The sequence below is a fragment of the Perissodus microlepis genome, chromosome 6 (assembly GCF_051167445.1).
Source record: "Perissodus microlepis isolate ML-2025 ecotype Zambia chromosome 6, ASM5116744v1, whole genome shotgun sequence".
NCBI classification, from domain to species: domain Eukaryota; kingdom Metazoa; phylum Chordata; class Actinopteri; order Cichliformes; family Cichlidae; genus Perissodus; species Perissodus microlepis.
This window is the reverse complement of record NC_140466.1, coordinates 35,542,982-35,569,248: the sequence shown is the minus strand read 5'-3', so window position 1 is coordinate 35,569,248 and position 26,267 is coordinate 35,542,982. Positions and strand designations below refer to the sequence as shown.

Genomic DNA, 26,267 nt, shown 5'->3' with positions numbered 1-26,267 from the left:
GCCGGCATATATGTAAAGACAATGCAGCTGGGTTGGAGACATGACAATATGAGCAGGGCTATGTTCACTGGCATTTCAATGATATACTGCTGCAGGAGCAGAGATTCACATGTTACAGTCAGTAAAGATGAGATGTTATGTAAGAAACTACTGTGATTGGTGTTTCCTGTTTCAACATCTATTCCCATACCAGCACTGATACAGTGGTTTTTGTTTTGTTGTTTTATTTAGAAGACTGCAGTGAGTCCAGCACACCTCAAGTGCCAGTATAAATGGTTAATGGGAGTGTGTTGATGTCACAGATTGAGGGAGTACTAACCACCACATTAGTTGTAACTGTGGCTTTAGACACATCCTGTTTCATTGTGGTAAACTTCTGTTGTTTAATTTCCCACCTTTGTCTGCTCAACAATCTATGATTTCACTTTGTTAACTCCTTCTGTACTTATACCCCTCATTACTTAGTCTGATAGTCTCTTTACCAGCTCCTGCTCTACCTTGTTCAAAGTTTGTCTCCTTGTGCCTCGCCTTGTGTTTTTGTCATCCGTGGTTAAGAGCAAGTATGATTTATGATGTCATAGAATATCACAAATATGGTCATCTCAGGCACTGAGCTCTGGCTATGAGCAAACAAGGTCCACCCACTCACATGTCTGAATCTTTTTTTGGGGGGAGGGGCATCAAATCAGAAGAAAGTTTCTTTAAGGGAATTGGGAAAAAAGCTAAAACATCTTGTTGTGGAGAGAAGGTGAACTGAAGGGCTGCTCGAAGATCCATTATAAAATCAAATAGTATTCTTTTGAACCATAAACTATAAATCATACAGAATGACTCCATTCATAGAGTCCAAGTATAACAATATGGAGCCAGAGGTAAGTGTGACGGACCCTCTTTGATTTTGATATCTTTTGTTTGCCTCCATTTGTGTCCCATATTAAACATGCATACCATTGCAGGACACTAAAATACGCAGTCATATGAACAGCTTACAATTAAGTCCAAGTCAGGTAGTAAGCTGGCAAGTCATTGGTTCTAGTTCTCCTTGAGTTTGACTATCCATAAAAAAAAAGGCATTTTCTATGTGGATTCCAATGGAGTTAAATGAGCTGCTCACAGCTTCCTTTTGCAGAAACCTGTCTAGGTCCAGACCTTTGACATATTCCATCTGACTGTGACATGAAACTCCAGTTTCTCAGCTGAGGAACAACCTGTCCATTGACCGCTGCAGAAGGATCAATGACTAGTCAGTCAGCGCTAAAGCAATTATCTAATGATGCACGACTGTTTATTCTGGCACTCCTGAGGAATGGCTACAATACATAAATGGAAAAACGTGGTGAACCTTAAGAGATTTAAGAGCATATATTGGTCTCTAGTGATTGATTTGGGAAAATCGAATTCCTGCCCGAATGAAATCAGTTAGAGCAGAGGAGTGTCAGACTCAAGATGGAAGCTGAATGTAACAACCTGGAAATTCAGTTATAACGCTTGGCAGAGACAATATTTCAACATTTTCTGTCCTAACTGTAAATCTAGCCTCGGCCATCAGGTTAGAAAATGAAGAGAAATTGGCTGACACTAGTGTCGTTATGTGGACCCACTGCTGTTTTTTTAAAGCTGAAATGTTTGTTTGTGATAAATGCCCAAGCAGAAATTAAACTGAAAGGAAAATTACAGCAGGACAAACGTCCACTTTAGGCTAATTACAGATGTATGAATCCCCACACAAATATCCCAAATTATTCACTCCAGAGGAACAAATTTTAACAAAGCCTCACCATGCGATTACCCCACCAAACTTGGAACTCGAGTGAAATGGGTAGCCATGGAAACACAGCCTACACATTTCAGTGTCCAAAAGCATGTACACATTAGGAACCACTTATACAAACACAAACAGGCACAAACACAGACAAGAAAATAAAACCTAATCTTAACCCCACTTAGAAGAACATTGCTAAAATAAATCCAAAACTAAAACGAGAGCTGTGGACTCACCCGGTGAGGACAACAACAAAGTCCATGACGTTCCAGCCGTTCCTCAGGTAGGAGCCCTTATGTAACGCAAAACCGAGAGCCAGGATCTTTATTCCAGACTCGAAACAGAAGATGGCTATGAAGTAGGGCTCTGTCTCCTCCTGCAGGGGAGAGGAAAAGGATGGAAAGGGAAAAAATGGGAGAAGGAATATAAAAAGTGAAGTTATGGGTAGTTATGTGAGTAGAAACACAAAGAGAAGGGAAGAGCAGATAGAAAAGTGAAATGTAAGAGAGAAAAAGAAAAAGGGTCAAGGAGATTTTTTCTTTAGGGTTTTTGTTTTTAATGGCAGCCTAAAAATTCTTTACACAAATCGGGCATAACATTATCCCTACTGTTAGGTAAAGTGAATAACAGAGATTATCTCTTCATCATGCCATCTGTTAGTGGTGGGATATATCAGGGAGTAAGTGAACATGTGGTCCTCAAAATTGAGGAGAGCTTAGAAACAGGAAAATGGGCAAGCATAAGGATTTGAGCCAGTTTGAAAAGGGCCAAACTGTGATGGCTAGACTGGGTTAGAGCGTCTCCAAAACTGTAGCTCTTGCGGGGTGCTCCTGGTCTGCAGTGGTCAGTAAGTCCAAGGAAGGAACAGTGGTGAACCAGCAACAGGCTCATGGGTGGCCAAGACTCATTGATGCATGTGGGAAGTGAAGGCCAGTGTTGTCAGATACAACAGATTAGCTACTGTAGCTCAAACTGCCCCAAAAAGTGAATGCCGGTCCTGACAGAACGGTGTCAGAATACACAGAGCATCACAGTTTGTTGTGTGTGGGGCTGCATATGCAGACAACTATCCACTGACGAAAGCACCACCAAAGATTAGAACTGGGCCACAGAGCAATGGAAGAAGGTGGCCTGGTCTGATTAATCATTTTGTCTTTCAAATCACATGGATGGCCGGGTGTGTGTTGCTTACCTGGTAAGATGTCAAGCCAGCAGAGGCTGCTGTGCATGCTGGGCCCTGTCATCCATATGGACGTTACTTTGACACATACCACCTACCTAAGCATTGTTGCAAACCATGTACACCTTTTCATGGAAAAGATATTCCCTGATAGCTGTGGCCTCGTTCAACAGGACAATGCACCTTGCCAAAAATGCTTCAGGAATGGTTTGAGGAGCGTAACAACGAGTTTGAGGTATTGACTTGGCCTCCAAATTCGCTAGATCTAAATTCGTGGGATGTGCTGGACAAAGAAGTCTGATCCATGGAGGCCCCTTCTCGCATCTTAAAGGACTTAAAATATCTGTTGCTAAGATCTTGGTGCAGATACCACAGCACAGCTTCAAGGGTCATGTGGAGTCCATGCCTTGACGGGTCAGGGCTGCTTTGGCAGCAAAAGGGACCAAAACAATATTAGGCAGGAAGTCATAATGTTATACTTAATCGGTGTAAACCTATGAAGTGCTGAGAACAATATCAGTCAACATGGTTAGAAATTTGCTCCAAAGTTCAATTCACAGGCCTGATCACATCAGAAATAATGATGTGATAAAAATGATGAGAACGTATTGTTTTTCTTTTCTTTTTTTAGACTGTGAGTGAGCGCTGCATATTTGGTATCAGTGTGTCCAGTGTACCTCAACGGTCTCCATGTGTATGTATTTCCATCTGTGCGCACAATGAATATGTATGCATATGTTGCACATGTACATGAACCACATTTAAATGTGTGTGTATGTGTGTGTGTGTGTAAAATGTGTGTTACCAGTCGTTCGGACAGAGGCGTCTTGTCTCCATCGGGAAGGTGCTGTTCCAGAGCCAGGACGATGCAGTTTGCAATGATGGTGGTGAGAATCATCCATTCAAATGGAGTACAGCTGGGGTTAAAGCCAATAGCACCAGGAAGAAGCATGCACCTCATATACAGTACACAACACTGCAACCATTCACACCACAAAGATCCAGCCACCGACACTTGCAAACATTTTTACAATGGATTTGAAAAGAAGTCCAGCCTGCCAGGTGACATTTTTCTTTCTGTTGCTCTGAATGTCTGTTTACTTATTCACTATTCTTTGTAATGTCACACAGCCAAGGAAATGTAAATCTGCAAATCTCAGTGCTTTATAGGAACAAGTAAAACAAGTAGAATTCTTTGGTCCTGTAATGTTCTTAAATACTACAACAGAAGATGTAGTATTTAAGAACATTTAGAAATAAATATAAAGATGGGAGCAATAATTCAAATGAATAAAGACTAATAACAAGAACAGCAATGACAATAAAAGGGGAGATGGCGCTCAAGACAGTTTAAAACATTATGATAAATAAAGTACAAATACAAACATATAGGAATTTTGCTACATATCGTATAGAAGGCAGGGCTTTTCTTCAGTGTAGCTTTTTCCCCTTTGTTTGTGTCCATTTTTATGTCTGTTACCATTTCTGTAAAGCACCGTGTGACTCATCTGCTTGTTTACCGTCTTTGTAAATACACTTAACTGGACATGAACTTCAGTTAATGTTGATTTTACCATGCCTTTATAGGTGCCACTGCAGCGCATTACGCTGTTATTATATTATTTATTGTACTTAAACTTTATTTAAACAAGACAACCCTAGTGCGACCACCATGAACTTTACCTTCAACAACCTTTAATTTTACCGAACAGCAATGAACGCGAGACAACAACAAAAAAAAAGCCAAATAATATTGCGTATGCCTCGAGAACACTGCAGTACTTCCGTGTACGATTCTCGATATTCCGTTTTCAAACTCAGACCCATCAGTTTGCCGAAAGAGAAAACCAATAAAGCCCGAGGGAAGATTGATTTGCTTTGTCAGCACACCACGTTGCACAGTTTTGTTTCTGCAGAAGAAAACGCCAGAGAAACAGTGACTGACATTATGAAATTCAAACCGAAAACGGTCACTTTATTACAGCAGTACATGAGAGTTAAATTCCAACTCCCACCACAACACACACACACACACACACACACACACACACACACACACACACACACACACACACACACACACACAGCCTGACTCACAAAGGTTGCCTGGTGGGGCAGCCAGCTTTTCACAGTGCTCCATCCAGTCAAGTGTGTTTGAATGTGTTGCGCTTTGTGTGTGTGTGTGTCCATGCCTGAGTAATGGCTGCTGGAGGGGCTAAGATGACTGGATACATCTAGACAGATCAAGCCTGTGCCTAATTGTCCAGTCATTATCCTGTTAGCTTGCATGTGTGTGTCTGTCTCTCTGTGCACGCGCTAGTATGCGCCCATTGTCGTGTTTACCAGATGCAACATTGACACTGACACTATGGCCTGCAGGACAGCCTCTGTGCATCAGTGTGTGAGTGTGTGTGTGTGTGTGAAGGATAAGAGGCGAACGGCTGACGTGAGAGGATGAGACAGGTCGGTCTACGGAGTACACACTAACAAGACGGCACTGAACTCCATGGCACATGCTGGCTGGCTGACACAACACACACACCTATACTTGTGAAAGGTGCAGCGGTAAGAGGCAGACTACAATTTCCAAAGTTGAATCTTATTACTGGTGAAAAAGTGCTTTGTCCAGATGTTCCGTTATTTAGCCACTGGGTAGCTGTGGTAGTAGTGGTACGTAGTACACCTGATGAACTGGTATGCTGGCTGAAGCAAAAAAGCAAAAAAGAGTCGCAGAGTTGGAGCGTGATGTTAAAACCAGACGATGTGCAGATGTACCCACAGATTCTGTCTGCCATGATGTCCTAACCACTCAAATGACTACTCTGGTTATTAAAGGTGCTGAAGGCAGAACTGGTTCCATATCTGTAGAAAAGAGCTTTTTGTTGATCTAAGTGCAGGATTTACAGCACTTCACAGTGTGTAAGTGTTTTTACATGGTTACTTCATATTTAAGTTATTCCTTCACTTTTAGGATAACCTTAAAATGTATTTCATTTGAATAATCAAATTCAGGCCGCAGTGCAGAGAGTGCATGTGTATGTGCTTGACGACTACATGCTAGCCTGCCACACCATCTATTATTCAGCAGACACACACTCTGCTGGTCTAACAACCTGCTGAAAGCAGGAGGTAACACTCTGCCTGTGTGTGTCTTTCTCTTTTATTTCCTCCCATTCCTTCAGATCTTTATTTCTTTCTGTGTGTTTTTCATTTTATCCTCAATGTTTCTCTTTCCATTTCCTTCTTTCCTTAGTCTCCTCCAAATGTGACCATTCCTTGTTTTTGTCTTACTTCACTTCTTTCTGTCTGACACATCACTCTATTCATCTTTTGAGAAAAAAAAGAGGTGAATCGGAAGCAATTAAGGAGCTGAAATTTCTGGCAAGGGTATTATTGGTGAGCACTGCAAAAATGAGTGTGTGTGCTCCTCTCTTGTTAATTAAAATGGCTTTCTGATGGCCACAAACAAGCTCTACCCTGCCAAATACACTGACCGCGCGTGCACATCCACACACCCACACGCACACACACACGCACACAGTTATTGCAAAAAAGGTTTCTTTAGCATTTCTAAACCTACACAATCTGAATATATCATGTTGTCCTGCTGCTGTAATATAGTATGCATTATTCCCTAATACTGCTACTATGGTAGGAGCTTTTACTATACTCACAATGCAATTGCAGTGTGGGTATAACAAAAGCTGCTACTACTGTAGCACTCTTAGGCAGTGAAGCTTGCACTTTTGTACAGTACAAGCTCTCAGCAAACTGTTAGACAACAGACACAAAGAGGACTGGCAGGTACTGCAGTCAATTTGCAGAAAGAAGGCAGCAATTTGGATAGTTCATTAATAATTTAAGTCATTTTAAAAAAAGAGCCATAGGTTGACCAGTTGTATTATCGTCAGTGTGTCTCTTCAATTACCAAACAAACAAATTACATAAAAAATAAAAAACTATATGAAATAAGTTTGCAGAAAACAATCACATAGAAGTAATCAATGAAGTTTACAATAGCCATCTCTTTGCTACATTAGAACAAAAATCATATAATAACAATGTCATAAATAAATTCAGTGAAAAGTTAGAAAGAAATTGTAAGTGTAAGGTTAACGATGCTAAGGGCCATGAAATCAACAGCCCAGCCATGGTAAGTGTGCTGGTAGGAAAACATCAGACAGGAAGTGGTCTGGACTATCTCACCTGCAGGTCTTTCAAAATAAGAATGAGCGGATTGTTAACCTCTAAAGAATCGTTGAACTTCTTATAGGTAACTATCCCCCAAACACACATTTCTAAATACACTTGTACAGCCAGTAATATACCCTGATGACCTATGACTATGTCTAAGTTTATGTGCACAAAACACTGTAGACAATTTGATGAGACATTTAAATTATTGTTGCTAAATTATGGAAAAGTATCTCCCAGTTTTATTGACATTATAATTTAATGCAAAGTTTTAAGTCGTTTTAAATTCCTTCACTCAACCTGACAACTGGGCCCTAATGAGATAAATATCACATTAGTCATTTTATGGCATATGTTTTACATCCAAACACCACTAACCAGTTCATTTAGTCTGATTAATTTAAAGGCTGACAATAACAGGATTTTTAATACCAAATGTATTGTATTTGAAACAGATTTTGTGAGTTTTTTAGACCGCTGCATTATCAATGTCACTTTTTGCTGCATGTGGCAAAAATAACACAAATTAAAACATCTTTTGTATTTTCTTTTAATTTATAAGAAGCTTAAAGGTGTGATACTCTGATAAATCAGCTGATATTTTTCTTTTTCACACACAAAAAACAAAAAACTTATTTCCCTGACATTTGCTACACCCTGTCACTGTAGGTCATGGTGGCTGACTCCACAAAAAGCTGGCGATACATGCATTCTGGTCACAGTTACTTTTTTACATACACAAACTTGCATTATGCTTTTGAAAAGGAACCTTCACAGCTACGTGATGGATGCATGTACCCACTGTAGTAAAGAAATTTGTCCATGTAGACAATAAACTATTAACCTGCTCAAAATTCTTCATCTGTCCACACACCACGACCCCAAACCTCCATAAAACCGCCCACACCTATTTAAATTCCTCCGTCTCAGTCATCCAGTGAAAAATGTCCCAGAGTACCAGCTTGCATTGTACACACACAGACACACACACATGCCCACACCCGCACGCGCAGGGAGGCTGTGTGTGTTTTCAGCTGATGAGGCATTTTGGCGTGGCGCTGAGGCTGTGCTTTAGGGGAGCCGAACCTGATGAGGGGGAGATTTTAAATCACACCAAATGAAGCTTTATCAAATAAATGAAACAGTGTAGCACCCAACTCAGCAAGAGTCAGTTCCTTTATGGGAGTGACGCAAGCACTCTCTCTCTCTCTCACTTTGTCTCTCTCCATCCTCCTTGAAAAACGCTTTAGAGTTTATAAAGAGCATTTAACAATTTCATGCAAAGACACACATCTTCTAATTTTTTAACTCCACTTAAGGTTAAAAGAGTCTCTTCTGCACTTTTGTCACATTTTTCAAGTGGAGTGAACCTGAATGCAACTTGCAGGCGAAATTGCAGGGAGGCAAAGTAAAAATTAGAGAACACATAAATCCAAGAGCCTAAAAGGACGCTGTAAAAACACTTAGGTAGGTATCACCAGACCACATAAATAAGTGCTTGTTAAATGAGACTGAGATGGGGGCAACGTCTACAACCACTCGCAGTCAGTAGCCATCTCTGAAGAGACTTTTGCTGTATACATACACAGAAATTCACATTAAACAAGAATTCACATTAGCTACTTACATTCAGAGTCCAGTCAGTCCTGGAGTTGAAACAGAGATTCAGTGAAACATGACAAAATCCTCAGCAACCTTTTATATTTTACAGCGTAACCAAAGTACAGCAAGTTGGAATATTTGAGTCGAGTCTCCTATTGAAGAGAGATACATAGCACATGATTGTGCCCACTGGTGCAGAGCAACTCAGATTGATTTCAACATATGTACGTTTAGAAATTAGACGGAAACTATTTGCAAACATGTCCCGATCTTTGTGACAGAGGTCAATGTGAGTTGACTGTGATTGATTGGAGACAGGTTGACTTCTACCACAAAAGTGGCCTCCCAGAAGTTGAGGGTGTTAAACACTCAACCACTGGGAGAAGAGCTCGTCATTGCTGCGACAATCAGTTGCGAAATTCCAAAAACTTCAATGCAACCAATTTATATTTGTTACAAGGAAATTGCTGTCCTCTTTTTGCTCTAATTTCACAAAACCACAAGCCAATCCAAAAATTTTAAATGGGGAAAGCTAGTGGTCCAAGGGATCTCTGTTGATCCATGATCCGAACCGATCCCACTTCTCGGCACGCACGTGATCCGAAGATTTGAAAAAGAAAAGAAAAGTATGTGTATGGTGTGTGTGGTCAGTCTGTCAAGCGATAGTCATGGCCAGCACTAGCAGACCAAGTGGAGGAGCAGAGGAGTTTGTGGCATTTAAGCAGCCCTTTGCTGCCCAATCGGACCGGGCTAAAGCTATTACAAAAGCTACAGACATGTGCAAAACAAGGAGTTTAAACATATAATGAACGTGCTTGAGCCACGCTATGTTATCCCGTTGCACATCCACTTCAGTGACAAGATCGTTCCAAGCATGTATGAGCAGGAAAAGTCTAAAGTTATGGCTGAACTGTCACAGGCATCTTCTGTTGCTCTACCTACAGATGGGTGGATCTCCAGGGCAACGTAAAGCTACGTGACCATGACTCCTCATTATATTACAGCGGAGTGGTAGATACACAGCCATGTACTGCCCTATATTGCACCTTAATTTGTTTTTACATAATTGTGTGGAATGAGTCCTGAGTTGAATGTTTTATAATGGGCAAAAAATACTTAAATAAATAAATGGCGAGTTAAATTTTTCTTGTCTTTTTTCTTTCTTTGCTGATCCGAAAATTTATCCGATGATTTGAAAACCGTGATCCAATCTGAACCGTGAGTTTTTTCATCCGTTGCACCACTAGCAAAAGCTAAATCAAAAATATTAAAATACCACAGAGAGTGTCATGATGGTGATGGGGGGAGCTGTGGTATGTTTGTGGTGATCATCCAGTCTGCCACTACAATAGTGACCTCAGCTCCCTGCCTGCCTTACTATGATTTATTTATTTGGTTCGCTCTACCCTGCAGATTTTCCACTGAAGTCCAGTTTTACCGGCAGGCCTCTCACTTTCCTCGTGTGTCTGTCCCCCCACCTGACTTTTCCTTGTCTCTGTTCCCTGAAGATGGTACCAGCAGGTTGAAAGCATTCTCCTCCTTTTCCTCTTTTAAATCACACACACGAAAAAAAAATCACTCTATTTCTTTCCTTATGCTCCGCTCTAATTCAGCCATCTTGCCTTCTCTCCATCCTCTCCTCCTCTACCTCAACGTCCCCTCCCTCCCATGCTGCTCCACTCTTCTCCACCATGAATCGCTATATATAGACATGTGAAAGATAAAAGGGTGCGTCTCTCTCTCTCTCTCTCTCTCTCGCCTGACCCTAGCTCAGTTCAGTTCAGTTCTTTTTTATTTCAAACATACACATTCACCAACGTTTCATAAAATCATTCCATACAGTTGTTTGAAAAGGAGTAGGCAGAAGTATATACTTATTTAGCCCTACCCCCTCAGGTTTACATCCTCATCATCTAAATTTGAACAACAAAAATGTATACAATGCCTTCAACTTAGAACATAACATCTCAAAAAAAATATTTTCACATGTTCAACTAAAACTATATTTAGATTTGCTAATTTGCAGAAGAAAATAAACATGAGTTTGACTGCTGTCTTGGGTTAATTGCATTTTCTTCATTCTTATACTTATTTAATATTTCTTTTTTGAGTTTTATTTTAAACTGGTTTATATCACTACTGACCTTTATTTCTTCTTTTAACTCATTCCAGAATTTAACTCCCGCTATTGAAATAGACATCCTTTTCAATGTTGTTCTTACTCTTTGTAATTTTAAATTCCACTTCCCTCTAAAATTATACCTCCCTTCTCTTTCTAAGAACCGTTTACTTATTTCGATTGGGAGCATCCCTTTCCTTACCTTATATATTATTTGCACTGTTTTAAACTTCACCAGATCCTGGAATTTTATAGCTTGCGTCCTAATAAAGAGTGCATTTGTGTGAGCCCTATACCCCTCCTGATTTATTAGTCTAATGGCCCTTTTCTGCATTATGATTATAGTCTGAATATTACCTTTATATGTATTTCCCCAAACCTCTACACAATAACTCATGTATGGTAATAGCAAAGCACAATATAACAATGTTTTCCTATCCAGAAATTTTTTTACTTTCCCCAAGACAGCAATGCCCCGTGCTAACTTTCCCCTCACATAAGTGATGTGTGATTTCCAACAGGCCTTTTGATCAATGATCACACCAAGAAATTTTATGGTGTGAAAATTTTATTTTCTAGATATATATTATCGACACAAATTTCAATGTTAATGTTTTTCTTATAGTTTCCGAATAACATAAATTTCATTTTATTTAAATTTAAGGACAATTTGTTTCTATCAAACCACTTCTTTAATATCTTTAACTCCTGTGTGATCACCTCCAAAACCTGTTGAAATTCCACACCTGAACAAAGTATATTGGTATCATCTGCAAAAATGACAAACTTTAGTATCTTCGATACTTTACAAATATCATTTATATACATAATAAACATTTTCGGACCCAATACTGATCCTTGAGGTACTCCACATTCAATATCCATCAATTTAGATTTAAACTCATTTATTTGTACATATTGCTGTCGATTCATCACATAGCTGTTTATCCAATCCAGTACCACACCCCTGAACCCATATTTTTCCAGTTTGACTTTTAGAATTTCGTGGTCAACAGTATCAAATGCTTTTTTTAGATCTAGAAAGACTCCAAGTGCATACTTCTTGTTATCTACACATTCTGTTATTTCTTCCATTAAATCCATCAATGCCAAAACTGTTGATCTATTATTTCTAAACCCATACTGGCAATTTGCCAACAAATCATGTTTATCCACAAAGCTATCAAATCTTTTTAGAAATAGTTTTCCCAGTATCTTAGAAAACTGGGAGAGTACCGACACTGGTCTATAATTTGTAAAACAATGCTTTTCACCTGATTTATAAATAGGAATAATTTTTGCAACTTTCATTTTTTGTGGAAAAACCCCTTCCTGGAAAGACAAATTAAAAATATATTGTAGTGGTTTTACAATACCATCAATTACTCTCTTTACCGTTACCATATCAATATCATGACAGTCAGTACTCGTTTTGTTCTTAAGTCCACTGACAATATCATATATCTCCTTCTCTTCCACTGCTCTTAAAAACATTGAACTTGCATTCCTTTCAATGTTTCCTCCAGTCTCCCTTTCTATCATATCAACCTTTATTTCTGCAGCCAGTTTTGGCCCTATATTTACAAAAAATTCATTGAATCCATTTACTACTTCGTTCATTTTACTAATAGTATTTGTCCCTTCCATAAAATACCCAGGGTAGTCATTAGTCCTTGGTCCATTTTTTATTATACTATTTAATACCTTCCATATCCCTTTCATGCTATCTTTATTATCTTCTAACTTTTTGATGAAGTATTCTTTTTTACAAGTTCTCATTATGTTAGTTAATTTATTTTTATACTTTTTATATTTGTTTTCAGATTCTGTAGTTCTCTTTTTAATGAATTCTCTATATTTTTTGCATTTTGCAGTCCCTTTGTCATCCATGGTCTTCCTGCATACTTATCTTTCCTGTTGACTTCAATAAGTAGGCTGTTTTCCTCTAATAAGGCCATGAATATGCTTAAGAATGCCTCATAGGCTTTATTGACATCCTTGTGTTTATATACAATAGTCCAATCTTGTTTTATTAACTCATTTTTGAGACACTGCATTGTCTTTTCTGTTCTAATTGTTTTATATATTGTCTTACATTCATTTCTATGAACTTCATAGCAACAGCCATAAGTTACAAAAACTGGTAAGTGGTCACTTATATCATTTATCAATATCCCCCCTTTTATATTTTCTTCCATTACATTTGTAAAAATATTATCTAATAGAGTTGCACCATGAGTGGTTATTCTCGTCGGTCTTGTTATCAGGGGAAATAATCCCATACAATACATTGAATCAATAAATTCTTCAATACTCTTATTATGATTTGGGTTCAATAAATCAATATTAAAGTCTCCACAGATAAACATTCTTTTCTGATTCAGATTTGTATACAAGTCCTCCATAATGTCCTTAAAAGTCTCAATCTTTGACCCTGGTGTTCTATATATGCAACTGACAATCATATTTTTCTGTTTTTTCATATTTATTTCCACTGTTATACATTCCATCACTCCATCTACCACCCACGTCATTCTTCTCATGTTTTCAAACCTTAAATTTTTATCAACATAGAGTGCCACCCCACCTCCTTTTTTATTAGTCCTATCTAAGTGGAGGAATTCATATCCCTCTAATTCAAAATCCTCTTCTTTTCCAGTGTTTATCCAAGTCTCTGATATTGCTATCACACCAAATGGTTGATTAAACTGTGCTATATATTCTTTAATAAATTGAAAGTTTGCATATAGACGTCTACTATTGAAATGAACCATGGCTATATTCTTACCCCGCTCTAGGTTCCTATTAAATTGTTCCATTGTATAATAATTACAGTCCTTTAACATTTTGGTAAAAAAATTACAGTCAGGATCTATATTGCTATCATACCCCAGTGTCCTGGTTTCAACATCCATTTGATTTGTTACTTGAAATCTGTCAGACATCTGACTTTATTATATATCTTATCCACATACCATCACCTTTAACAATACTTTGTCTAAGCCAAGTACCAACCAATTTGACAATTCATTGAAAGTACCATCGACCATCCCAATGCTTTGCCTTACATTTTATCAGCCATATTTTTCTAATTCTGTCAGCTCTTTAATGACTAAGACCTTTGCCTGCTCCGGTGTTCCATTTAACTTAATGAACACCTTACAATCTGATGTCCAGGTTGACTGTATTTTCTTCTGTTTTCTTAATAATCTTGCTTGTCTTGCAATATCTGCGTTTTTCTTGATTAGGTGTTCATTAACATACACATTGTGTGTGTACCTCTCAAGAACCAGGAATCGGGCAGGGAAAATCATCACAGACCCCTCACACCCTGGACACAGACTTTTTGATCTGCTGCCCTCTGGCAGACGGTACAGAAGCCTGCAGACCAGGACCACCCGACACAGGAACAGTTTCTTTCCCCTCGCCATCTCCCTTCTTAACAGTTGACCTGTCACACTGCTCCCACTGCCAGACTGCAGCTGCACCTTATGTACATTTTGTAGTATTCATTCCACCTCATTCATTTCTGTATTTTATGTATATAAGCTTAGATTCGTTATTTATAGTTGGTTACACAGCTTTGTGTATGTATGTGTAATGTGTATATATAGACACGTGTGTGTGTGTGTGTGTGTGTGTGTGTGTGCGTGTGTGTTTTACATTGCTATGCTTGAGAGCCACCATCTACCGGAACCAAATTCCCTGTATGTGTCTGCACATATACTTGGCCAATAAACACGATTCTGATTCTGATTCTGATTCGTTCCTTTCAACTTTCTTCCTTGCTTCAGAAGCTCTTTCTTCTGTTTCCTATTAACAAATCTTATAATAATGGCAGGTTTTTGATTCTTGTTTTTCCTTGGAAGAGTATGGCACCCCTCAATGTCCTTACTATCTATTTCAATGCCTTTACTATTGAAAAAGGCCATTACCTGTTCTTCCAGGGAGCGCAACTCTTGCTCAGGCGGCTCCCCTCTCTCTTCTGCTGCTGCTCGTGCATATGTCTGGTGCTTGGTTTCCAGACCCGTTACTATTACATCTGTTATTCTCGAATATTGTTCCAACTCTGCCACTCGTACTTCCAACATAGCTCTTTTTGATTTGTGGAAAAAGCTTGTGTGTGTGTGTCTGTGTGTGTGTTTGTTTGTGTGTGTGTGCCGTTTTGGATTTTTTTTTTTGCAGAATATATGCTGTGCCACTTTGCAGGCTGGTAATGAGAACTGCATAGATTCTCGCTCTCTGCAGCCTCTCGCACACGCTCACAGACGACGTCTGCTGCCCGTCACTCTCTCGTTTCTTTCTGGCCCAAGCGGAGCCATTGTACCCACCGTTTCCACACAGAATGTGAACCACACACACAAATAAAATGTCACACGCACACAAACATGCATAAACACACAAATTATTCACACAGACCACATTCACAAACAAACACACAGTTACACTTGCAGCATCTCCCATGATGCAACTGAAGGAAAGAGTCTCCTCTCCAGGGAGCGAGAACTGTGACACACACACACACACACGCATAGAGATCTTATAGCACACACAACTGCTGAACCAGCTCTGATTGTTGCTTTAGCTGGGCTTCTGGTTGAAAACACCCACTTTAAAATGACAAAATGTCACAAGAGCGCACACTCAAATATGATCTTAACCCAGTGATATCATCTTCAATCAGATTTCTCCTCTGTTTAGTTTACTCACACAAACAGAAACGGATACTACATTAGATTATGCTAGATTAGATTAGAGTAGATTTGATTTTAATTATTGCCATGGGAATTAAACGAAAGCGGCCAATAATTTAATAAAAGAAAACAAATGTATCGACCGATGAAAATCAAGAAAAAAAGTAGATGACACTTTTCAAAGCTAATTTTAAAAGCTAAATCAGTTGATCTTTTTAAAAAAACAAAAACAAAACAAAACTATTTGCAATACGAGACTCGGAAGAAGCAGTCCGACTTTCTTTGACGATTGTAACGTTGGCAGGTGTGTTTGCTTGAGCGGCTTCTTTTGTAGGTCAACCATCATCTGGAGTCCTGTTCTATTTTAACAATCTAGTCATCTTCTGAATTATTAAATGTAGTGGCTCATAAATTTACCGGCTGCAGAGGACAAAAACACTTTCATGTGACTTTTCTTTTTAGCCATTTGTTCTACTAAGCAAGAACACTTTTTAGGCCATTTAAGCATTTCCACCAAAATTATGATGCAGCTTTAACAATCCAACAATGTGCAATAAAAAGCTAAGAAGCACACAAAACCCACTGGTTGGCATTGGTTACAGCAGTTTTAACAATGCTCTAGTGAGGATTTAAACGGAACAAGAACACTGAAATGAGTGACTGGAGGGTTTCGTTGTTCTAGTGTATTGGTTCGATTTATAGGCGTAAGAAGCTACAAATCAACAACCAAGCATTGCGTCGTTTTTTCTAGTTTTAATTTTATTCTGAAATTTTAGCTACAATCTAACTTCCTTTCATCAGTGTTAAATAGTAGTTTAGACTCAGCATCAACATATAGTGACCAACAACCTAGAGTCCATCATTTACGTTTAATTAAAAAAAACAAAAACTCCCTACCCCTTTTCTTTTTTTTTTCCTAGCCAAAAGGATCACATCTCTCCACCATCATCCTCTCTTAATCCTCCCTCCCTCTCAGTCTCACACCATCCTGTCTGATTTAAGGTCTCTATCTTTTCCCTTTTAATCTTGATGACTAGCGCCAGAAGACGCGTTTATACCTACATTGCCTCCTGCTTCCTTTCCTTAGAGTTAAGGAGAAAGGGAAGTGAAAAATATGAGGGTGAAATGTGCAAAGAGACTGAAAGACCTAGACTAAGACGGAGATAAAAATGTGATACAGCAAAAAGAAGAGGGATTAGAAAAAAGGAGACTTGGAAGGAGTGATGGGATGGAGGATGGAGAGAGGAGGAAAGAGGAGATGGAGTTAAAGATAGATTGAAAGGAGGAAGAATTGCAGTATTTTTATCATTCTGAGTGAGTGGGCTCCATAAAAGTAGGTTACTGTCAGCAGACAGACACACACACACACACACACACACACTGCTACATGTAGCCTCTCCATTTTACTTCTGCTGAAGCAGCTGCAGTATGTGTGCATAAATGTGTGTGTATGTGTGAGAGCGAGAGCCCTGAGCATGCTCACTGAGCCACCAGCTAAACTGTTGGTTCCAGCAAGAAAATACCAATGGACTGTCTAAATGGCAGCAGCAGATATTTCAGCAGCAAGAAAAACCCCAAAGGACCAGAACATATCCACCTTAAAGGCATTCACGTGATGAAGTCACACTGAAATTAGCATCAGCACTGCGTTAGCTATGAATACAGCCATTGCCATCTCTGGCTGTGGTTACCATGGCCACTGCTGGTGTTCCTGTCTATTGCTAGGCTATTGGAGAAGGTTCATTGTCCCTCTCCATTAGCTCTGCAGTCAGACAAATACACATTCTCACTTTAGTGTTTCCAATAGAGTACATTTGTGGCATTAGTTAAGCAGAGAGTGCTTGTGCATGTGCCCTTGCACGAGCATTTGTGCACTAAAGGAAGAGCAGTCATGCTGTTTTACATACACAAATAAATAATATTATTTAATACTTTGTAATGGAGCAATAATCAGCTATCCTATTCAGTAAATTCCTGAGCTCATGTATGTAACTTGAGTCCCTGTTCTGCTCTGCTCCCTTGGTGAGCTCAGCCTCACAGCAACCTGCTGGAGGTTGAGGTTCTGCTTGCATTGGCCTTACAGCTAGCAGAAGCTCCCAAACCAGAACAAGGATTACAGTCGCCAGATGCAGACCAAGACAGTGGAGATGGAGTTCATCCAACCGCAGGACAAGAGATTCACTATAGCTCAGTGATATCAGCAATCTAATCTAATCTAAGGGAAACCTTAGATGGAGGGACAGGAACCATTCGCATGTCAGCAACTGAACTTTCAAAACAGAAGTGAGGGGATTATCCACTGCTAAATCAATTGCATTGTTGTTTTCAATGGATGTCAACATTGAAAAAATATCCCTCAAATATGCACCATGAAAAATGTCTGGTCCTTTATGTGTTAACTGTTTTATTTATAGCCTATAGTACATTTACACAACAGACGCTGACCCAAAGTGATTCTGAGACAAAACCCAAAGTTTCAAAATACACAAAAAGCTAAAAGGCATGATTTAGTGGTCATTAAAATGTGGTCACAATTTTCAGATTGATGATGATTCATCTCATAGGTCATGACACACTGCTCTCCCCAGCATAAGTTGCCTTTAAAAGAAAAGCAGGTGCCAGTTAAGTACTGGCATTGCAATACTGGTCCTGTATTTACTTGGTATCAGATTGATACCAAAAGTTGCGATATCTCAGAGCACTAAATATCTATGTGTGGGAAACAATACATTCTCAACTGGTATACTTGGCCAGGAGGCCTCTGCATCACACAGTAAAGCACTTGGTACCAATTTTACATACAAAGTGAACACTGCAGAAATACTGATCTTTTGATCACATGACCACTCCATATTCTTGACATAACAATCCTGGCAATGCTGCTTCATAAACCTTTCAAGTGATGAATGTGCACACTAACAAAGCTCCATTGCCAGCCAGTTGAAGCGCAGTCAGTACCAACAATAGAGTGCATGCTCAAACATGAAATATATGTGGTTGTTTAAAAGGGCAGGCACTGCATACATTGTTACAGGATTATATATTTCACGAGGAGTGGTGTCCAGACCCATGCCAGAGATGCAAAAGATCTTTATTTGCTGGTTCTCTGTAAGGTTAGCAAGAATTTGAGCATAATATAACGGCACATTATAGATAGGTTTGCTCAGCCTTTGTTGCTTTAAGTGCTATGAGTGTGTTTCCGGCATTGAAAAGAATGTAACAGGAAGACCTACAATGGTACAGAAAGTGAAAGAACACATGATGCTAGTATAGCTTATGATAGATTATTAATATATAGGCTATACCAGCTTGTCATAAAATGAATCTCCAAGTGTTTATAAGAGCAAGTGGAGAAAATCTATTGTGCATCCACCTCCTTCCTGAGATTGTAAAACAGTTAGCTAACTACTGCCTCCTTTCATGAACCATGTAAAATATAGATTAAAATTGAGCTTTTGTCCTCCATCAGACCTACAGGTAGACTGGGCAGGGTCAAAGCCAGTGAAAAACACACACACACACACACACACACACACACACACACACACACACACACACACACACACACACACACACACACACACACACACACACAGGCACATAAAGTACTCATGCGCACACACATACAGATCTGATGTGTAAAGAGCGTCCTGCAAGCTCAGCAGTCATAAACCTGTCAGGAGAAGCGATGAGCGACTAGTCTGTCTTCTCTTTCTCACACACACTTACAGCCTCACACAAATACACAACATTCACCTTCGCCACAAATCATTCAACAGCCCTTCCTTCACTGTCACTTGCTCCACACCTGTGGACACTCACATACAGACATAAATATGCACTCATACCTGCTGTAAGATTTTATATAAATACTACAGAAGATGATGTTCTCTACAAGGGCAGAAATACATGGAAAAACCACCACGGTGTCATTTGTAGCCTAGCTGGTGGTCTCTAAAAAAATGATCATGTCTGCTGTCATCAGTTTAAAAAAATCCAACTACTCTCTGATCTTCACGGCTAGTTTAACAGCCCATAATTTGTGCCGAACTGGCAATTAAAAGATGTATAATTGAAAAGATACGAAGGCTTAAAATGTGATCCACATATGACATGCTTGCTTGATGAACATGCCACTTATCTTTTCATACACCATGGTGTGGTGGATGCCACTTTCTCTTACAACATCAGCCCCAGAAAGGCTTACTTTCAAGATACAGTCAATCTGACAAAAGAAAGGAATCCATTCTATCCAATGCCAGATTTGAAATTTCTGCTGTTGGATGGCCACATAAGGGCATTTTTATGCTTGCCGCATTACTTGTGTTGTGGGTGTCTCACGACCTTTTTCACATCACATCATTGTGTGCCGAGACACAATCTTTGTGGTGCTTCGGCTGGTCGTGCACCTCTGAATTTAACTTGGCGTGTTGTGCCGTGGCTGTAGCAGCTGGGTGGAGGACACAAGTGTACGATCGTGTCGGTTTTTACCGAAGTTTTAATAATCCTGCACAGAAGCTCAGAGATATACCAACACACAGAGGGAGATGTTACAACTGTTTGAAAAGTTCAGTTTGTGGAAAGAACTTTCTTCTCTTCTCTTTATCAGCGCGCATATTAGTAGCAACATCTATCATTTAGAAGAAAACTGCAGCGGCTTCTTGCACCTTAACGACAGCTATAAATGGCTGGATCTGTGTTATGACGGTGCGGCGGGTACAATGGCAGCTTAAGTCTCCTTTAACAGCTGAGGTTGGCTTGTGTCCCATCATGTACAAGTGTCTAACATGCTTCCTTGTATACTTCCAACAGTCTTTCCCTGATGTTTTCCTAATTCCCTTTCCCTAATGTGTATATATTTTAGCTGTAGTGTGATAACCTTCACAAAGATTATACAGTAGGAATAATTCATTTATAAATAAATAAATAAAAACGCCTTTTCAGAGTCATTCAATATCAAGTGCTTTTTGGTGAGATATTTCTTAAAAAGTCTCAAGAAACCTTTGTAGCAACTAAAATGTTTCCTTTATAATCTTAGAAAATGGTTAGCAGTAATATAAATGAAAGTTGAACTTTAGAAACCATTTTAAATTCTATATATCTGTTCTAGGGTGTCTTACAGAAAGTGTCTACACAGGCAGTGTAATGGCTATTACTCCTCAGACTAACTTCCCATAAGAGCTACACACCATTACAAGCTTTGCACATCTATTTTTCTCCATATTATGTGCACTACAGAGATCATGGTCTTGAATGACTACACTGCAGAATAAAAATGAAACAGTGCAACAAATCGAGCATAGCGTCAGCTCAAGCAGGCTATGAAGTTAAACCGAGCCACAATCCCAGAAGATGAGCTGATCTTGAATCCAGCCTATATCAGTTGAAGGTTCAACTGATATCTTCTAATCATATAATTGGAACGGTGCTGTTCCCCTGCAACCCTCTTTGCAACCCAGCTTCTGCTTTCTTGCTGCAAAATCATATCATCTGCCTCTGATGCCTGCCTGGTTCTATGCTAGGGCCTCCCCACCTCTACAGAACGATGCTGCCAAACTCTAATTGCAGTGGAAGGAAATGACAATCTTCTTTTCACTGTGGTGGTTGCTCTGAATTCCTTTTTGTTTGTTTTTTACATTTTTTGAATTTTATTAAAACTTTATTTATCCAAGTAGTCATGAGTAGGGAAAATAACGAAGTGTACATCCCTGAAAATTCTTCCATTACACGCTTACTTTTGATGCACATTCAAGAAAGCTCCATGTGTAAACTGCTTACTGGAGGTTCCATGTATATATTATACTCTGATTGATGCATTTAGCTCGGCTGTCTGCTGATACAGAGGCTGCATGCTACTGCACGGCTCCAGTAGTACAACTACTACTGTTACTAGTTTAATTTCACACCTTCTCAGTCGCTCTTGTACACCGCATCCTCGAACCACACACTATCCCACTTCTCCACACACCACTCCACTTTCTGCCCTTCCTTATTACTCATGGTTCGTTGAATAAAAGCAACTTGCAGCATCACATCATCAGCTTATGTCCGGTACATTTTACCACCAGCACCATTTCACTGGTGTATGGATAATGAGTGCACACATGCATATGTCTTTGCGTCTGTCTTTGTGTGCCGAAGGTGATTGGCTGATAAATCATGAATGTCCAGGAAATGAGGAGAAGCAAACACATGACATCAGCAGCTTCTACATTAGTCACCAAATTGCATCCGCAGAATAGAGCACTATCTCATTATTTAGCACAGTTACACACACATACAGGTGTACACTCAACCAGACACACAAGCGAGTACATATGAAAAAATGTACAGCTGGGAACAAACATAGAACAGGATACACAGAACTGTGTGTGCGGTTGGGGGGATGTACTGGAAGACAAGGCTGGTTGAGCTCGTGCTGCTGTGGTGACTCATCAACCCAGTGAATCACATAGAGATTTGATTTAGAAACAGACTGCATCCACCTGACTGCCGCTTCCACTGGCAAACACACACACATGCATGGAGACACGCTAATGCACACGCACACACATATGCATACACACACCTACACAGACACATTTATGCACACTCACAGTCAGACGTGTAACAAATCCTCCCACAGACACTTATCCACATACACTGATGGACACAGATATTTGATGCTTACTAGACTGGAATCACATTTGTTCTTGATCTAACATCACGCAATCGTCACACAAACGTGATGAATTCTTATTCTAGTCAGATTACTTAAACAATTTCTAACAGTGCTTTTAAGGTCAGCTGACCACCACCAGTGAACAGTCCAAAGAGGCGTTCATGTAACTGAGATGAGATGTGGTGTGAGCAGTATCGGCCATGAAATATTTCTATTTAAACCTGTGAACAAGGTAAACATTACTTCCAGCAAGTCAGCCCCTGCCATCTCACAAAACATCAAATCCACAGCATAGTAATGTGTTAATGTGACACATTTATACTTATTTATGTAAAAGAAGTACGGGATGTCATTTTTAATTTATTATATTTATTGCGCAACTGAATGTCTTCAAGGCCCTTGCCTAGCAACATGTAAGGCCCAAGTCACACAATCCTAGAGATCGGTCTGCATCCGGTTCCCTGGCAACCACTTGTCGCTAGGGGAAAATGTACAGGGAGTGCAGAATTATTAGGCAAATGAGTATTTTGTCCACATCATCCTCTTCATGCATGTTGTCTTACTCCAAGCTGTATAGGCTCGAAAGCCTACTACCAATTAAGCATATTAGGTGATGTGCATCTCTGTAATGAGAAGGGGTGTGGTCTAATGACATCAACACCCTATATCAGGTGTGCATAATTATTAGGCAACTTCCTTTCCTTTGGCAAAATGGGTCAAAAGAAGGACTTGACAGGCTCAGAAAAGTCAAAAATAGTGAGATATCTTGCAGAGGGATGCAGCAGTCTCAAAATTGCAAAGCTTCTGAAGCGTGATCATCGAACAATCAAGCGTTTCATTCAAAATAGTCAACAGGGTCGCAAGAAGCGTGTGGAAAAACCAAGGTGCAAAATAACTGCCCATGAACTGAGAAAAGTCAAGCGTGCAGCTGCCAAGATGCCACTTGCCACCAGTTTGGCCATATTTCAGAGCTGCAACATCACTGGAGTGCCCAAAAGCACAAGGTGTGCAATACTCAGAGACATGGCCAAGGTAAGAAAGGCTGAAAGACGACCACCACTGAACAAGACACACAAGCTGAAACGTCAAGACTGGGCCAAGAAATATCTCAAGACTGATTTTTCTAAGGTTTTATGGACTGATGAAATGAGAGTGAGTCTTGATGGGCCAGATGGATGGGCCCGTGGCTGGATTGGTAAAGGGCAGAGAGCTCCAGTCCGACTCAGACGCCAGCAAGGTGGAGGTGGAGTACTGGTTTGGGCTGGTATCATCAAAGATGAGCTTGTGGGGCCTTTTCGGGTTGAGGATGGAGTCAAGCTCAACTCCCAGTCCTACTGCCAGTTTCTGGAAGACACCTTCTTCAAGCAGTGGTACAGGAAGAAGTCTGCATCCTTCAAGAAAAACATGATTTTCATGCAGGACAATGCTCCATCACACGCGTCCAAGTACTCCACAGCGTGGCTGGCAAGAAAGGGTATAAAAGAAGAAAAACTAATGACATGACCTCCTTGTTCACCTGATCTGAACCCCATTGAGAACCTGTGGTCCATCATCAAATGTGAGCTTTACAAGGAGGGAAAACAGTACACCTCTCTGAACAGTGTCTGGGAGGCTGTGGTTGCTGCTGCACGCAATGTTGATGGTGAACAGATCAAAACACTGACAGAATCCATGGATGGCAGGCTTTTGAGTGTCCTTGCAAAGAAAGGTGGCTATATTGGTCGCTGATTTGTTTTTGTTTTGTCTTTGAATGTCAGAAATGTATATTTGTGAATGTGGAGATGTTATATTGGTTTCACTGGTAAAAATAAATAATTGAAATGGGTATATATTTGTTTTTTGTTAAGTTGCCTAATAATTATGCACAGTAATAGTCACCTGCACACACAGATATCCCCCTAAAATAGCTAAAACTAAAAACAAACTAAAAACTACTTCCAAAAACATTCAGCTTTGATATTAATGAGTTTTTTGGGTTCATTGAGAACATGGTTGTTGTTCAATAATAAAATTATTCCTCAAAAATACAACTTGCCTAATAATTCTGCACTCCCTGTATATTCCCAGACTGATTGGTAAGCAGTTGCAGGCGATTGCTTGCTGTCTCTAGTTGAAATAGTTTATTAACAGTTACACAGTGCTGAACCAAACACCTCCTTGCAGTTTGCGAGGAGGTGTGATGGGATCTTTTTTCCCCATCATTTTTTTTTGCGTATATTTTGGTTTGGGAACAAAAATTTTGTCTTTCAAGCTTTTCCACTCCTGTGAACATTTCCTCACATACTTATACCTCAAATACACTCAGCAATCTACCTCCAGGAATTTGCTGACATTTGTGAATCCTTATATTGACGCTATTATTATCATTCCTTTTACTGAGATGATGATGATTATTCTGTCGCTGGAATCGCTGGCACTCAACCGGTCAATCACAATAGCTGCGGACCGCGTCAAGCTGTCGTGTAGTCATATTTCCTCGGAGGTGCATGTCAGGTTATGCCACAGGTTACGGCGTCGGGTTTCGGGGAGTGTTTGTGGGTTTGATGTAGCTATGGTGTAAATTTTCAGCTAAAGCATAAATCAAGTGCTGGTATAAATGCTACAGAGATGTAGTGAAGTCACAGTCAGCGTGCAAAGCAAATCAATGTGAATGTTACACTGGAACCCTATCACAGCAATATTTAAGAAGCCAGTGTGTTTATACATTCAATGGTTACATTACTTAGTACACAAAGAGTTCAGTCACAGGTTTTTACCTTTTCAAACACAGTACTGCTCTGTATGGATGCGCAGTGTCAGAAGATAAGTTATTTATTTGTTTAATTGGTGTATTGCAGTAGTGTTTAACTGAGCAACAGCACATTTATAGATGTGTCTGAGAGCAAAAAACATTCCAAACAATATAATTAACCCTGACAATTAACGCTTAGAAAGGATACAATGTGTAAACAGAAAGGCATGCGACAGAGGTGTTTCTGAGAGTTTGTTTCAAAAATCATTTAACACAGCTTTAGTCTTTTACTAACAAAGGTTTAAACGGCCATCTGTATATGGCTTAATTGTCTGTATATAATATTAATGCATAAAACTGTTAGCAAGTGGCGTGCATTTGATTCAGTAGACATTCTATTAAATCACATTGGTTAGTGAACTAAAAAGAAAAAGGAAAAAAAACAAGTAGGGCTCAATAAAGAAAGCACAAATCTAGGCTATTAAAAGAAGGTCTGGAAACACTGATATACAGGACTAACAAAATACAGCACAAGCTCGGTATATTAACCCAGCTATTAAAAACACATTTGCAGACTAATACTATTTATTATTCAGGAAGTTGCATATTTTCATGTTTCCACTCAATTTTGTCAAAATATTTAATGAAAAATATAGTAACAGATAATAGATGAGTAAAGGCAGTAACACTGAACATTTTGCCTGGAATTGTCTGTTTATCTAGTGTGTATTCACTGTGTTCTACCACATTTCACATTGTGTTTCTGCTGTAAACTCCAGCAGCAAACACAATCCCTCTTAGAATATGACTGTGTTAAAACTGAGCTGAATTGTGTCCACAGATAAAGTCGGGGAGCCTTTAAAACCTTTAATAAGGAGACGAGAGCCGGTTATTCTGCCTCCTTGTCCTCCTTTTACACTAAATCCTTATTACACTGTGGATAAGTCTGCAGCAGAAAAGAAGCCTAACTTTAGCTCGCTCGTTGTCCCCGATGATTTTGACTTCAGCTTCAAGGGATTTCAGGGCATACTGATCTACACACAAAACCTTTCAATTACCAGGTGAGCTCAGAGTAAAAAAAAATCAAAAAAATACCTGTCTGCCTCTCTGGAAGCATTTTAGAGGAGAAGACAAGTGCAGGGATGTGTGGTTCAAATAATTAGCCCAATACCAGAGTCCCCTGTCGCCAAATAGTTAATTAAAAGCTTGCCCAGTGTGGGTATAGGAGTGTGTGTATGTGTGTATCCAGAGGATTAAAGGCTGTAATTATAATTATGTCCTCTCCTCTCTGTCTCTTTTCCACCTTTTCCTAACACATAATCTC

The 26,267-nt window shown here is 39.6% G+C and overlaps 1 protein-coding gene across 9 annotated transcripts in view; it reads right to left on the bottom strand.

Moving 5' to 3' along the window:
• cacna1ab (calcium channel, voltage-dependent, P/Q type, alpha 1A subunit, b) overlaps positions 1-26,267 on the bottom strand; it is a 164,050-nt gene that overhangs the window by 111,991 nt on the left and 25,792 nt on the right. For all 9 annotated transcript variants that reach the window (XM_084932139.1, XM_084932129.1, XM_084932135.1 and 6 more), the window contains exons 2-3: positions 3,748-3,854; positions 1,999-2,138 (exon numbers count right to left, since the gene is read on the bottom strand). In XM_084932139.1, coding sequence (XP_084788265.1) covers positions 1,999-2,138; positions 3,748-3,854 — 247 coding nt within the window. The remainder of the gene's footprint in view (positions 1-1,998; positions 2,139-3,747; positions 3,855-26,267) is intronic.